This window comes from Nylanderia fulva, unplaced genomic scaffold (genome assembly GCF_048542155.1).
Source record: "Nylanderia fulva isolate GAGA-0341 unplaced genomic scaffold, ASM4854215v1 Scaffold10, whole genome shotgun sequence".
NCBI lineage: Eukaryota > Metazoa > Arthropoda > Insecta > Hymenoptera > Formicidae > Nylanderia > Nylanderia fulva.
The window spans coordinates 1,062,410-1,075,506 of record NW_028189193.1 but is presented as its reverse complement, the minus strand read 5'-3'; the positions used below and the strand labels follow the sequence as shown (position 1 = coordinate 1,075,506).

The 13,097-nt window shown below is 28.9% G+C and overlaps 5 protein-coding genes across 10 annotated transcripts in view; 3 read left to right on the top strand and 2 right to left on the bottom strand.

Moving 5' to 3' along the window:
• Positions 1–855: 855 nt before the first annotated feature.
• Positions 856–3,056, top strand: SmD3 (small ribonucleoprotein particle protein SmD3). 2 transcript variants are annotated; one of them, XM_029315849.2, is made up of 3 exons: positions 856–1,570; positions 1,638–1,971; positions 2,781–3,056. In XM_029315849.2, the coding sequence occupies exons 2-3, from the start codon at positions 1,656–1,658 to the stop codon at positions 2,891–2,893; spliced, it is 429 nt and encodes a 142-aa protein (XP_029171682.1). In that variant the 5' UTR covers positions 856–1,570; positions 1,638–1,655; the 3' UTR covers positions 2,894–3,056. The 2 variants fall into 2 exon arrangements, with proteins under 2 accessions (XP_029171682.1, XP_029171681.1); XM_029315848.2 differs by having other exon boundaries at positions 860–1,570; positions 1,634–1,971.
• A 713-nt stretch (positions 3,057–3,769) lies between these two features.
• On the top strand, positions 3,770–4,742 carry vito (nucleolar protein viriato). The gene is made up of 3 exons (XM_029315805.2): positions 3,770–3,961; positions 4,029–4,134; positions 4,204–4,742. Exons 1-3 carry the CDS (start codon positions 3,864–3,866, stop codon positions 4,687–4,689), a joined length of 690 nt encoding a protein of 229 aa, XP_029171638.1. The 5' UTR covers positions 3,770–3,863; the 3' UTR covers positions 4,690–4,742.
• Nthl1 (Nth-like DNA glycosylase 1) lies at positions 4,692–6,042 on the bottom strand. Its single transcript, XM_029315804.2, has 2 exons — positions 5,272–6,042; positions 4,692–5,185 (listed from the first exon to the last, which is right to left on the bottom strand). The coding sequence occupies exons 1-2, from the start codon at positions 5,899–5,901 to the stop codon at positions 4,775–4,777; spliced, it is 1,041 nt and encodes a 346-aa protein (XP_029171637.1). The 5' UTR covers positions 5,902–6,042; the 3' UTR covers positions 4,692–4,774.
• Positions 5,210–10,266, top strand: LOC114940991 (FK506-binding protein 15). Of its 5 annotated transcripts, none has more exons than XM_029315800.2 (13): positions 5,220–6,090; positions 6,379–6,575; positions 6,946–7,110; positions 7,221–7,743; positions 7,810–8,016; positions 8,119–8,154; positions 8,228–8,407; positions 8,479–8,658; positions 8,722–8,941; positions 9,073–9,311; positions 9,413–9,541; positions 9,616–9,798; positions 9,880–10,266. In XM_029315800.2, exons 2-13 carry the CDS (start codon positions 6,496–6,498, stop codon positions 9,949–9,951), a joined length of 2,214 nt encoding a protein of 737 aa, XP_029171633.2. In that variant the 5' UTR covers positions 5,220–6,090; positions 6,379–6,495; the 3' UTR covers positions 9,952–10,266. The 5 variants fall into 5 exon arrangements, with proteins under 5 accessions (XP_029171635.1, XP_029171633.2, XP_029171630.2 ...); XM_029315797.2 differs by having other exon boundaries at positions 5,220–6,157; XM_029315798.2 differs by having other exon boundaries at positions 5,220–6,167.
• A 16-nt stretch (positions 10,267–10,282) lies between these two features.
• Positions 10,283–13,097, bottom strand: part of mbo (nuclear pore complex protein Nup88) — a 74,245-nt gene continuing 71,430 nt past the window's right edge. The window contains exons 7-13 of the mRNA XM_029315803.2: positions 12,778–12,938; positions 12,478–12,554; positions 11,911–12,155; positions 11,610–11,720; positions 11,178–11,404; positions 10,779–11,027; positions 10,283–10,613 (exon numbers count right to left, since the gene is read on the bottom strand). Of these exons, the coding sequence (XP_029171636.1) occupies positions 10,532–10,613; positions 10,779–11,027; positions 11,178–11,404; positions 11,610–11,720; positions 11,911–12,155; positions 12,478–12,554; positions 12,778–12,938 (1,152 nt within the window). The 3' untranslated portion in view covers positions 10,283–10,531. The remainder of the gene's footprint in view (positions 10,614–10,778; positions 11,028–11,177; positions 11,405–11,609; positions 11,721–11,910; positions 12,156–12,477; positions 12,555–12,777; positions 12,939–13,097) is intronic.

Sequence of the window (13,097 nt, the reverse complement as noted above, 5' to 3'; positions counted from 1 at the left end):
AAAACATGCATACGCAAAATTAAAAATTGCATTTCGATTTCCGAGGATCCTCGACGACTCCAGCGAAACTTAAATTTTTAATAAGCGCAATAAGTTTTAATAAATACTAAGTAAGTTTGAAATTATTACAAAAAGCTTTTCATATATATATAAAAAGTCATTTTTGTGTAATGTTTGATTATTTGACCTTTTTAAAGTATATTATACTCCGGAGCTTAATATATCCTAGAAAATTAATAAAAGAACGAGAAATGTACAATAAAAGGAAAAGGATTAAAAAAAATTGCAGGAGACGAAAAGCCGAAGAAATCGAAAATGCAATCGTCAGATCAACTTGAATGTTTGTTAATACAATTATAAATACGATGTTATGATTAAACAGAATATATATATATATATATATATATATAAATAAGCATAAGTAACCGCACAAATATGGGGGAATATGTAAACGAGCGTGATAATTCTATAGAGAAACTCAAAAATATATGTGAAGCAATTGGAAAAAGTATATAGTAAAACAAAAGTAAGAGAAAGACACATATTCGAAACAAATACGAAGCTTACGAAAAAGAGTGGAGGAAGCAATAAAAACACTCTAAATTAATAAATTCTGTTAGATAATTATTTGAAGAAAACAAATTCTCTCCTTCCTTTGTTAAAACTTTCTGTCAAATTAGATTAATAAAAATTGTATAAAACTTTATAATTATATTTACTCGTAAATACATTATGTGGATGTTGGTATGAAATTGAATATCTATATAGTAAAAATAATAAAATTATAAATAAAATTAAATAATAATATATATTAGATAATAATCACCAAAACTCGAAAATAAAGTGATACTGAGATAAATGTAAAAATATATATTCTTTCTACTAGAAATCGAAATATTTTATATATAGCAAATTTAGTTTATATACAATTCACGTGTAACAAATATTTACGATATTTATTTTTTGTTTAATATAAGTCGCTATTTCATTTTGTAAAGTTTGCGATTGATTGTGATGGAGACCGATACATTATGTTTCTATTATGTAAATCTGTATTTCATGACCTTAAAAAGCTCTATATCCGGATGACTTTGTACACATATAACTGCATAATACATATGCATAGAAAAATATGTAAAGATCGATGACGTATCTAACAGTCAGAACGCAAAAATATAATATTCATTGCATTTCTTATGCATACATATATTTATTATGCAATTATACACGCAAGTATATTAAAGATTGTATCTCTTGAACAGTTATTTTGTAAAGAAAATAAGAGTGGATGTTTATACAAATAATTTCTGCGATCATAAAAGATATAAAAACGATTTATATTTATTTAGCGCGATTATGCAGAGATCTAGTGATGTTCGAATAAAAACAATTGTATCGAATTTAAAAATAATCGATTCGAGAAAAGATAATCGATCTTAACAAGAATCGATATATCTCGATGTATTGATCGACCAGTTCCCCTCCCTCAGTCAGTGTGCGAAAACATCCGGCATCTCTAGCTACATAACCACAATAATAGCGATTCTAGCTTTCAACAAGTATTTATAAGGTAAGAGGAGAACTAAGACGTCCTCAAGATGAGGAATGAAATCTAATGGAGATTTTTTTTCAGAAAGGTATTCTATTTGATCACGATGTCGATTGGAGTACCTATTAAAGTGCTCCACGAGGCGGAAGGGCACATCATAACCTGCGAAACAAACACCGGTGAAGTGTATCGCGGTAAATTGATAGAGGCGGAGGACAATATGAACTGTCAGATGCAGAACATCACGGTGACGTATCGGGACGGCCAGACAGCACAACTGGAAAATGTATACATTCGCGGCTCCAAAATCAGATTCCTCATACTACCGGACATGCTGAAAAACGCACCCATGTTTAAACGACCGGGTGGCAAAGGCTCGGGGACTGCAGGCAGAGGAAAGTCCGCTATATTGCGCGCACAAGGTTTGTTTTGGCATTGGATTTGTTAATATTTTGTCAAGGTTGATGAAAAGTTGTTAAAAGGACACATTTGTACAAGTGAGATATAGGAAGGAATTCAGTACGATTCAACTTTCTTCAGAGATTTTAAATAAAGAAGTAAAATTAATAGAACCTAATTAATGCTAAGTAATTAATATTCTATTTGTTGCTCAGAATAACTACCTGATTTGCTTAAAGTAACATATGTATAATGTGTGTGTGTATATATATATATATATGTTTATGTTTCTGTAAACATTTGGCCAAGTTCGATGAAAAGTTGTTAAAGAAACACATTTGTACAAGTGAGATATGGGAAAGAATTCAATACGATTCAATTTCTTTCAGAGATTTTAAGTAGAGAAATAAAATTAATAGAACTTAATTAATATTAAATATAATATTAAGTAATTAATATATTATATTTTTTGCTTAGAGTAACTACCTGATTTGTTTAAAATGATAAGTTGGCGAAGTTTGTCAGTTTTGTGACAGAATGCCTTAATATAAATATAATATCTATTTTGAAAAAGATACATAGAATAATGAATTTGATTACTTTATTAATTGAAAAATATTTTTCCTAAATTTTGTCTCTAGATCAGCTAATATTATTTTATGTGTGCAGCTTTTAAATTAAAAAATGATGAAATGAAACAAATGTATAATATATATATATATATATATATATATATATATATATATATATATATATGTTTAATTGTATATTGAAATTTTTTAAAATAAAATTTACACATATTTTATGATTTTAATAAATAAAATTGTTCTAGCTCGCGGCAGAGGAAGGGGACAGAATCAAAGAGGTAAAGGTACTGGTTCAGCACCTTGGCTTAATCAACAGAATCAACCAGGAGGATCTCAAGCTGGCAGAGGTCGAGGATAAATTTTATGCTATATTTTAGATTTCTGAAATACACAAACCTACAATTTCATTCCCATATTTTTATATCATTTCTAAATAATATTTCTGAATACACATTCAAAATTATATTTCTGTATATTATTATAAAATTATATTTCTCCAATAAATTGTATTACAAACTTTATTCATTAAAAAATACACTTTATTTTCTTTTTATTTTCTTATATACAATAGGTTTTCAGTTTTATTTTCTTATATATGATATATTATGATATTTTATTCTTTATAAATTCTTCTTTATAAATGATAAATAATGTTGATATCTATTTTAATCTAATTCATGAATAAATAAGACTTTAGATTCTTGTCAGCTTCTAATACAAAAAATTAATTGTATTCTGAAAGAACATTAACAATTAAAATGAGCTTTATTCTTATATAGAAAATGTATATTGCAATTTTATATATAATATTTAATAAGAGTGCCAAATTATATTGACGCTCAACATTCTTAAAATACAATTCATTATTTTTGTCATACAGAAAGGCGTTATCTTTAAATTTAGAACTTGGAAATGGTAAATCTAAAATTCCTAGAAAATTCATTTTCCTATTGGCAGAGAGAAACAAGAGAGCGGCCACCGGGATTCAGCGGCCGTGTAGGTATTTTAAGTAAAATAACTAGACTTCTGATGTACTTTTAAAATATCTTTATAAATCGAGAAATGTTTTTAGAGAACAGTTTATTAAAGAATAATATATAATGGAATGATGTTATAAATAAAACATAATCTGCTGAATAGTTCGGAAATGAACCATATTGCGGAATCGAACCATTTACCGTGCTTTTTACCGAGCGTCACGACGTAGTTTATGTCCACTTTGTCAGGAGGCGCACATATCGTTCAAATTTTACGCTGTTATTTATATACACGTGCTGTAACCTATAAATATAATTTATCTATTGTATACTTGGTTGTAAATTGCAATAATGTTTAAAAAATCTCAATTATTTGATGTAAATAAAAAACCTGGTCAGCCAAAGAGACGAAAAAAAATCACTCTTGTTTTTGATGAGGAAAAACGACGGTAATTATCTTTATTAGATATTTGTATAATTATTACACGAGTAAATTATATATTTATGCAATTACAGAGAATTTTTAGGAGGGTTTCGTAAAAGAAAATTAGAACGAAAAAAGAAAGCTCAGGAACAGTTGCAAAAACAATTAAAAGAAGAACGAAAAAAAATTAAACAACAGGTAAGTGCCAAATATTAAACATTTGTTTTTTTTAAATAGTTACAGATAGTACATGTGTTTTTTCATCAGGCACGAGAACGTTACAAGAAATTATTATCACATCGGAGTGTCCCAGAATTAGAAGAATTATTATCTAAGCAAGAATATGATCTGGAGGGTCATACAGTCAGTATTTTGGAGTTAAATGTTGCGGATCTTGCAGAAGGAAGATGGATAGGTGAAAACAAGATTGCGGAGAAGAATGAAGAACAAGATGATGAAAGTGAACATTCTAACAATGATGACGATGACATTGTGGGAATGTCATTAGAAGAGAAACAGAAGAATTCAATACAGCAGAAACCTGAATCTGATAGTCAACAGATTAAATCTTCGAAAGAAGTGAAACGGGAAATAAAGAAAGCAACACTAAAGCAAATTAAAAAGAGTAAGGTATTTAAACAAAAGCAGAGACTGGAACAACAAAAAAACAAAAAACAGAGTAGAAAAAAATTATACAATTCTCAGAAGGTACTAAAACAGGGTAAGCGAAGTAAAAAGAACTCAAGGCACTAGAATATTTGAAAAATTTGCTGAATATATTTTAAATAAATATATTTTATAATAAACATTGATTTTTTTTTTATGTATAAGTAGGAATCTATGACTTTTTCTTCTTTCCACTATTTTTTGAGGCATATGGACAAATATTCTTATTGAGGCATTCAGAACATTTTGGATATTGAGGTAGACAAATTTCTTGACCAAATCCTACAAGCAGATAGTTTATCTCGCTCCACAGAGATTTAGGAAGCCAATCTTCTAGCTCATTTCTTGTTTTCTCTGGTGTTTTAGTTGGCTTTTTTACCCATTCTAATCTGTTGCAAATCCTATGAACATGTGTGTCCACACCAATACCAGACACTTCTCCCCATGCAACTTGCATGCATATATGAGCCATTTTAGGTCCTACTCCTGGTAGTTCGCACAATTCCTTAATTGTTTTTGGAATATCACCATTATATTTATTTAGAAGAATAACCGATGTCCTTTTGATATATTCCACCTTCCTCTGTAAAACAATAATATATTTTTAATGCAGAAATAGATTTAAATTGAAAGATTATTATCCAAAATAAACACATGGCTGATGAGTACCTTCCAAAATCCAACTGGATATATAAGTTTGCCTAGAACATCATCAGGAGTAGCTGCTATTATATCTGGTTTACAACCATAAATATTAAGACGCTGCATAGCGGCATGTGTGACCTGATCCTTTGTTTGACTACTTAACATTAGAGCTATCAATGATTGATATCTGGATACCGATGGACTGGCATTAGGATCTGCACATTTGTGACAACCCATATCGTCAACCGGGGCTGTCTTATGCTTCCTCATTTCTTTGACATTTTTCAAAATAATCTCCCAATTCGGTGGCATCCATCGATTCTCATCCTTGATGTTATTCAAATCCACCGACTGTTCTGCATTCTCATTTTTAATTTCGCATTCTTCGGTTTTGACAGTTTTCAGCATCGATGATTCTTTGACATTTTCGCTCTTTACTTCGACAGCTGGTGCTGCAGGAGTACTTTTAACATTTGTCTTATCCTCTTCAGCATCGTACTCGATCTTGATCGGCAAACGTTTCTTCGTACCGGTTTTTGATTTCCTCTCATCATCGAAGTAAGGTGATGTTTTTTCTGAGGAGTCTGCGAGAGTTTTTCCCGAACGTAAGGCTCTCGAGGTCGAGATGACACCCAGTTTCAATCTTTTACTCATTTTATCGGGTTTGACATATCATTATCAATATTGATGTTAAACAAAATTAACTTTTTTCGCGCGATAGATAGACGCATGTGATCAGTTTCTTCCGAGAAACATGAGTTAAAGCTTGCACGTGCGCACGCGCTAATCTTGCAAAGTCCATCTTTTTTATAACCTCATCTAAAGTTCATCAGAAGCTTTGTGGTAAATTGTGTTACATAGCTTCGAGCATCTTCGCAAAAATAAGGGAAAAAGGAAAATTACGAAATACGTATGTATATGTAATATATACAACAAATAAATTTTTTATTTTGTTCAATATATTAATCGAACTATCACACGAAAGATGTAATTCGAGGGTGGAGCATGTCTGTTTTGATTTTTATTATCGAATATTATGCGAATATTATAAAGGAAAATTAATTTTCTTCATCGCGTCTTTCTTGCAGAAATCGGAGAGGAATTAAATTTTAAGTGTGTGATTTTTTTCAGGATTTTGGATAGAGTGAAATAAGTGATGATTTGTGTATCAAGTGACAAGATGTCATCACGACGTATTGTTGTTGTTTTGTTACATGTGTAATTAAAGTGCATAAAATTCCTTTAATCATGAGCGCGCAGAATCAATTACCAAATCTCGACAAGATCTTTCGAGACGATGACGAGCCTGACTTTGTACCTTCAGGAGGGTACGTATATTAAATGTTTATATACACATACATACTTTATATATTATTAAATAAATTAAATTTTTAACGATTTAAATATATTAAATGTTTAATGATTTAATAATTTAATGTCTCCTACAATTGCATTTCGTCTTTTTTTTCTTGCTTCCAAAATCTGAACATAGATTTACTTTGACTGTAAGAGATAGAAGGATCTGTATAACTATGTACAATAAACAAATTTGTTTGTCAATTATTCTATTTAATTTTTAGATTTGCAAATATTTAATAAATGCCTATGCTTTATGTTATTATTTTGAATAAAATAATATGTTAAGTTTTGTTTAAATCTTTTGTATAATAAGAATAAATTTCTTTATTGTGTTTTCAGATCTAATCTGGCTGCCATTTTTGGGCTACAATCAAAACTTGGAGATTCTCAGTCTACTAAACAAACAGCTCCTAAAAAGAATAATACTCGATATAATATACAACAAACTGCACCGTCTTCTAAGACAGAAATCCTAATAGCTAAAGCTGTACATGCTTTCAAATTGTAATTATGTCTAAGTTACTTATTCTTTTGATATAATAATACACATACATGATTGTAACATTATTTATGATATTCATTTTGTGAATTACAACAATATAATTTAATTTCAGGCAAAATGGTCAATATGTTTCTATTGGAAAGCTCGGTTTAGCATTGACAGGCAATGTAACAACGAGATTATATCAGATAATTGTATACAGGAGTAAACAAGAATATGTATCTGTTGCCACAGTGACACGCGACTTTTTGTATACTGTACAAGCAAACAATTATGCCAGTTATTATGATAATAACAATGAGAATTGGTCTATTTTATTCGAGAATAATGAGAGCTATCTAGAGTTTGCAATAGAAATGGGATTAGCACGTTATTTTGCAGTACAAGAGAAAGGAGAAAGTGTGATTTACCAAGATTTAGTACCAGCAAGCAATAAAGATACAATTGCAAAAGAAGGAGACAATATATGCATCAAATATTTTGTGGAAACTGAGATAGTACAACCTTTTAAGACAAATTTTGTAATGTCGCAAATGATGACTGTAGAAATATCAACAGATGACAATTGGGAGAGAGTTCTTCTGGGTAGTAGCAAAGGTTTGAAAAGAGTTTTGTTCTTACCTCCTAGCAAACAGGTAATTTAACAAATTTTTGTGGAATACTACACGTAACAATGTTATTCATTAAATAGTTTTACACAGATTAGTTTAGGTCCTGGATTTCCAAAAGAGAGAGATATTATTCTGATAATAGAAATAAACGATATCAAAGTACCAGAAGAAAATCTGCCTACACCTAAAATTTCGACAAGTGGAAAAGCTGCCATAATATCAAGGATGGCTAAAATGGGTCAGTCTATTTTACCAAAAATGACTCTACCTTCCACTACTGATTCTGAAGATACTGAGGTATTTATATTTTTATTTCATACTTTATTTTTTATTACATTCTATTTTTTAAATAGAATTTATATTATCTCCTAATTTGAAAGAGACGATACTATTTTGTAGGATGACGTACCTCATAAATCTCCTCGCCAGAAAAGGGTTTGTGACAATTTACAAATTTTTTTGTAAAAACAAAATCTACATTTTGGTAAAATATTGTACATTCTATTAGATCGAGCAATCAGAAGGAATTTTACAAAAGAAAAATGTGCATGAGTCATCAGAAGAAGACAAAGCCATTGATAAAGTTGTGGAGCCAAGAACTGAACCTGTGCCTTCTGTAAACTTTAATACTTACAAGCCAACAGTTGCATCTCCATTAACACCACAATGGACTTCTCCATTTCTTCCTGTATGAATAGTTTTATATTTAATAGATTTATCAAATGTGAAGTGAATAGTAAAGGATAGTCAAAATTGTAGGGTCATTATATAACGATGGACAATCAGATGTATCCGATATCACAAACTGTAAATCGTACAATACCAACTCCTATAGATCCTGGAATTAATATGTTGCTATCAGAGACAAGGATAACAAATGCGGAAATACGAATGGGGATGTCCAAGATATCTGACAATGTTCAGAAATTATTAGATAAGGTATGCATATGTATAAAAGATGAATAATGAAATAATAACACAATTATTAAAATTGTTATGTAGTTCCATGCACTTGAGCTTCAAAATGCAACAACTCCTACAAGTGATAAAGCAACTTTGGATATCTCTAGGAAAATGTTTTTAACTCTTAATGCATCTCAAGCAGGTGTAAAGGAAAATGAATCATCACAGAGTACTGATAAAAATATGTTAAATGAAATAATTTGGGAAGCAGTACAGAGCAAAATAAGTGCTTTGGAAGATCATTTAAAAAAAACAAAAGGTATAACGATCATCTGAGATAATAGATATAATAATAGTTAAATAATAATAATATCAGAATGTGCAATTTATATCAATTTAATAATTATTGAATTATTATGTTATGATTATTAAATTGTTATGTTGTTACAGAGGAAAATGAATCTTTGTTTAAAATTAATGAGAATATGATCAGAACATTGCAAAAATATGAAACGAAACTAAGCAATACAAAGGACGAGTTGAAAAAAAGCAAGGAAGCCTTAGAAGAAGCTCAAAATACAATTAAACAATGTAAAGAAAAAAATGCTAGTTTAGAAAATAGGCTTTCTAATAAAGAGCATTTTTGCCAATCTGATGCACATCTGATGACATCTTTGAGACAACAAGATGTAATGCTGATTATACATTTTAAAAATTGTATATCATTCTTTATTATTATTTATATCAATTCTTTATCAATTCATTGACATATTATTTATTTAATTTGCAGAAAAAGAACAAAGAAATTAAGCAAATAATGAACAAAACGTATCATACATTATCAGAAAGATTCGCGGATGAATCATGTTCTGAACTATCCTTTGATTATGTAAAGGCAACTATTGCAAGCACAATAAAGGTATAAGAGAAATGTGTAATATTAAGTACTTATAATATTATGTTAATGTGTTCTCATTAAAATTTTGTGTTTAGCACATTACTTTAGAAGTATTATATGAAGACTCTGATGAAGAAGATGTAGAATCTAAGAAAAATAAGACTATAGATTCTGCAGTCAAAACTATTAATCAACAACAAACTGATTGTGAGAGAGTATTAAACGCACCTAGTGATAATGATCTCACGGTAAAACGAACCGAAACTTCAAGATCTACGGTAATTGCTATTAAAAAATTTATATGTATTATATGAAACTTTCTGAAAGAAGTAATTATTTTTTTTTATCATTTTCATCAGATCATGCCTGTATTTGAAAACGAACCACCACCTGTTCCACTAGATGGCATCGATGAAGTTGATAGTGACTGATTGGTTTTTAATGTTGATTTTTTAATTTGTTATTATTTCATGCTCCAAAAAAATATTATATATATATGGAGGCCAGCTAAGCATTTTTACCCAAAGAATAGATCTTGTTTAGGAAATACATATATATATGTATATTTTCTCTTTCGTATATATACACACATTTCATCTTTTTAGTTTATATACATATATATTATTCTAATATACATATCTTCTAATCCTTGTATTATTAAATCCAAGTAAAATAAGTAAAATACAGCTTTTTGTATAAGTTAAATATAATTTTAAAATTTAATAAAAAGATATTTTTACTATCAATATCTGCAGTATCACATATTTTTGTGGCGTATTTATTTTAGTAATATAGCGCTAGTGATAGTGATGGTACAAGTGATAGTAATGAAACAAGGAAAAAAATAAATAATTTATATGGATTATATAGGAATTTCTCAAAATAGGTAAAATTACAATATAAAAATAGGTAAAATTACAATTATCTACAAAAATATTCTTTCATATATATTGTATGCACGAAATTTGATGTAAAATTAACTTACAGTTAAGATAATGATAATATTTACTATTACTGTTTGCTAATGTATGAAAGATTAATCTCTGCTTTAATTTGTTTTGCCTGATCCATCAAATTTTTAATATTTTTTGTCCTGTACAAGAAAAAAGAAAATAATTACTAATATTACATATATAATAAATACTTATATATTATGTGGAATATTACTATATTCAAAGGCAATGTCTATACGTGATAAGTTTGAATCAATCTGGTTTTTGAAAATTGCAAAATTTTAAATAATTGCTGTATTACTTACATTTGAGAAAGAGTCTCCTTTGTTGCATTCTCTTGGCTTTGTGTAAAAACAATTTCTTTTCTTTTTTCATTAGATTCAGTAGCGTCTGCATGTTTAATCTGTTGAACAGATTTTTTCTTTAGTTGTTCAAGTCGTATTTGCATGTCATGTATCTTTATGCTCATTTTCTTCAATTCTTCTGCCTCTGCTCGCTCGACAGCAGTCATTGTCGGTTCCTTGTAATTTACCAGTCTTAGAGCTTCCTCTGCTCTGAAAACAATAATTTATATATATATATATATATAATTCACAACAAGCTTGATAAAAACTTCTATTTTATTTACTTTGAACATAAATGATAACTATAGTTCTTCAAAATTGTTTTACTAGAATATATTATTTATATAAAAGTATACTCACCTACGCGCTAATTCTTTCTGCTTATCATTAATATCTTCGTATCGTTCGGCTAAACGTTCGGCAGTGTGCCGTAATTCTTTTTTAGTTTCCATTAAAGTAACGAGTTCTTTGAACAGATGAGTTTTCAAAGCTTTCATAGCGCGGACCTTTTTACTGATTTCTTCCCGAACTTTGTCATGTTGAACAAAATGTTGAGTGCGAAAGATATTTGTAGCGTGATACAAAAACTATAATTGTAAAAAAAGAAAAACATGTGAATTAAATGTGATTTTCGATTATTATTTAATTATAATTCTTTTATTTTATAACTTTTGTATTTTTGAGATGTACGAGACAAAAGTTTTTAAGTATTCTTAATAACTTCTATCGATCATCAAGATTATCAATTATTATAATAGATTTCTATACTTTATTTGTTTAGGGATTGCCTACCTCTAGGGATTCGCTCAAAGACATCGAGCGAGATCCTATTTTTGTTATGGGTTGTGATACTTCGCGCCTTAGTAATCTTTTAATATACATGTCAAACGGTTCCTTATTCACCTGAAAGAATCGATAATATATATTAACAATATTCTCACCGATTAATTAATACTTTGACGTCATTGTTTTACTCGAAGAAACATGAGAATAAGAAAAAATACGAGAATAAAAAATTAAAGTTATGAAAATAAAGTTTAGAAATTTTAAAGAAGCGTTATTTATTGTAACAATATAATATATTGATAATTACCTTTTTCGTAGTATTGGCGATGGGTTCTAATTGTTCGATCCTTGGGAGATAATAAAGATCTATAACCGAAAGATCGATCACGATGCCTGTGTGCAACAATGCGATTAAAATACAAGGTTCTTGAAGTAGACCAAAACCGAGTATCGGTGTAGCCTCGTCTACGCTCGTATGTTTTGTTCTCGTAGAGAATAAATATTGCAAAGTTGATTGGTTTGACAAAGATAGTAAATAATTTTCGTTGTTATCTAAAAAAAATTTTGTTGTTAAACGAAAGAAATATCACAAAGAATATAATCGATAGAGAAACAAAATCAAACTCTATGATTTTTTAATTTTTTATTTAAAAAACAAAACAATCTAATCAATCATCATATCAAAGAAATTTAAAAAATACAGACAGTTTGTTAAAGTTTATTTTAAAAAATTGTACAACTTTATAAGGTTTTGTAAGGCTTATAAGGCTTTATAAGACACGAACTAGAAAATGTTAATTTTATTTATTTTTTTTCTTTTCTTTCTCTATCTCTTTTTATTATTCTTCTCTCAGTAATATATAAATATACTTGCCATGTATAAATTCCTCTAGTTGAGAGACCATCGGTAAACTCACCATGTGAATCCCGGCATTATGAGAGCAAAAATATCTAAAACAAGTAATAAATAATTTATTCAATTATAATTTATTTAATTATACAATAATAAAATCAACAATTTTTTGATCGAAATATAATGCGTCTTGTGTCTTGGAAATATCTATTTTATCATAAATAAATTGATTTTTGATTAAATAATGTATAGATAATAAAAATTAAATTTTAAATTATAAATATTCTATATAATATTAATGTTTTTTTTCTAGATTAATACCTCGATTTGTTGCCCTTATCAGAATGAAGATGGATAGGACAATTATACTTTTTATCTTCATCCGTGAAGAGGAGACCAAGTTCCAGTTCGACACATTCGTAAACATAAAGTGCGTCGTCGGGTGTGTGAAGACTATAAGTTGAACCATACTGCGACCAAGTCTGAGAAAGAGATGCACAAGAAATAAATTTCATTTATGTCTTATGTTTAGAAAAAGATATATACATACATATATACCATATATATATGTGTGTGTGTGTGTGTGTGTGTGTACGCGTGCGTGCGTGCGTGTGCATATATTCTGTTTTAAATCATTCATG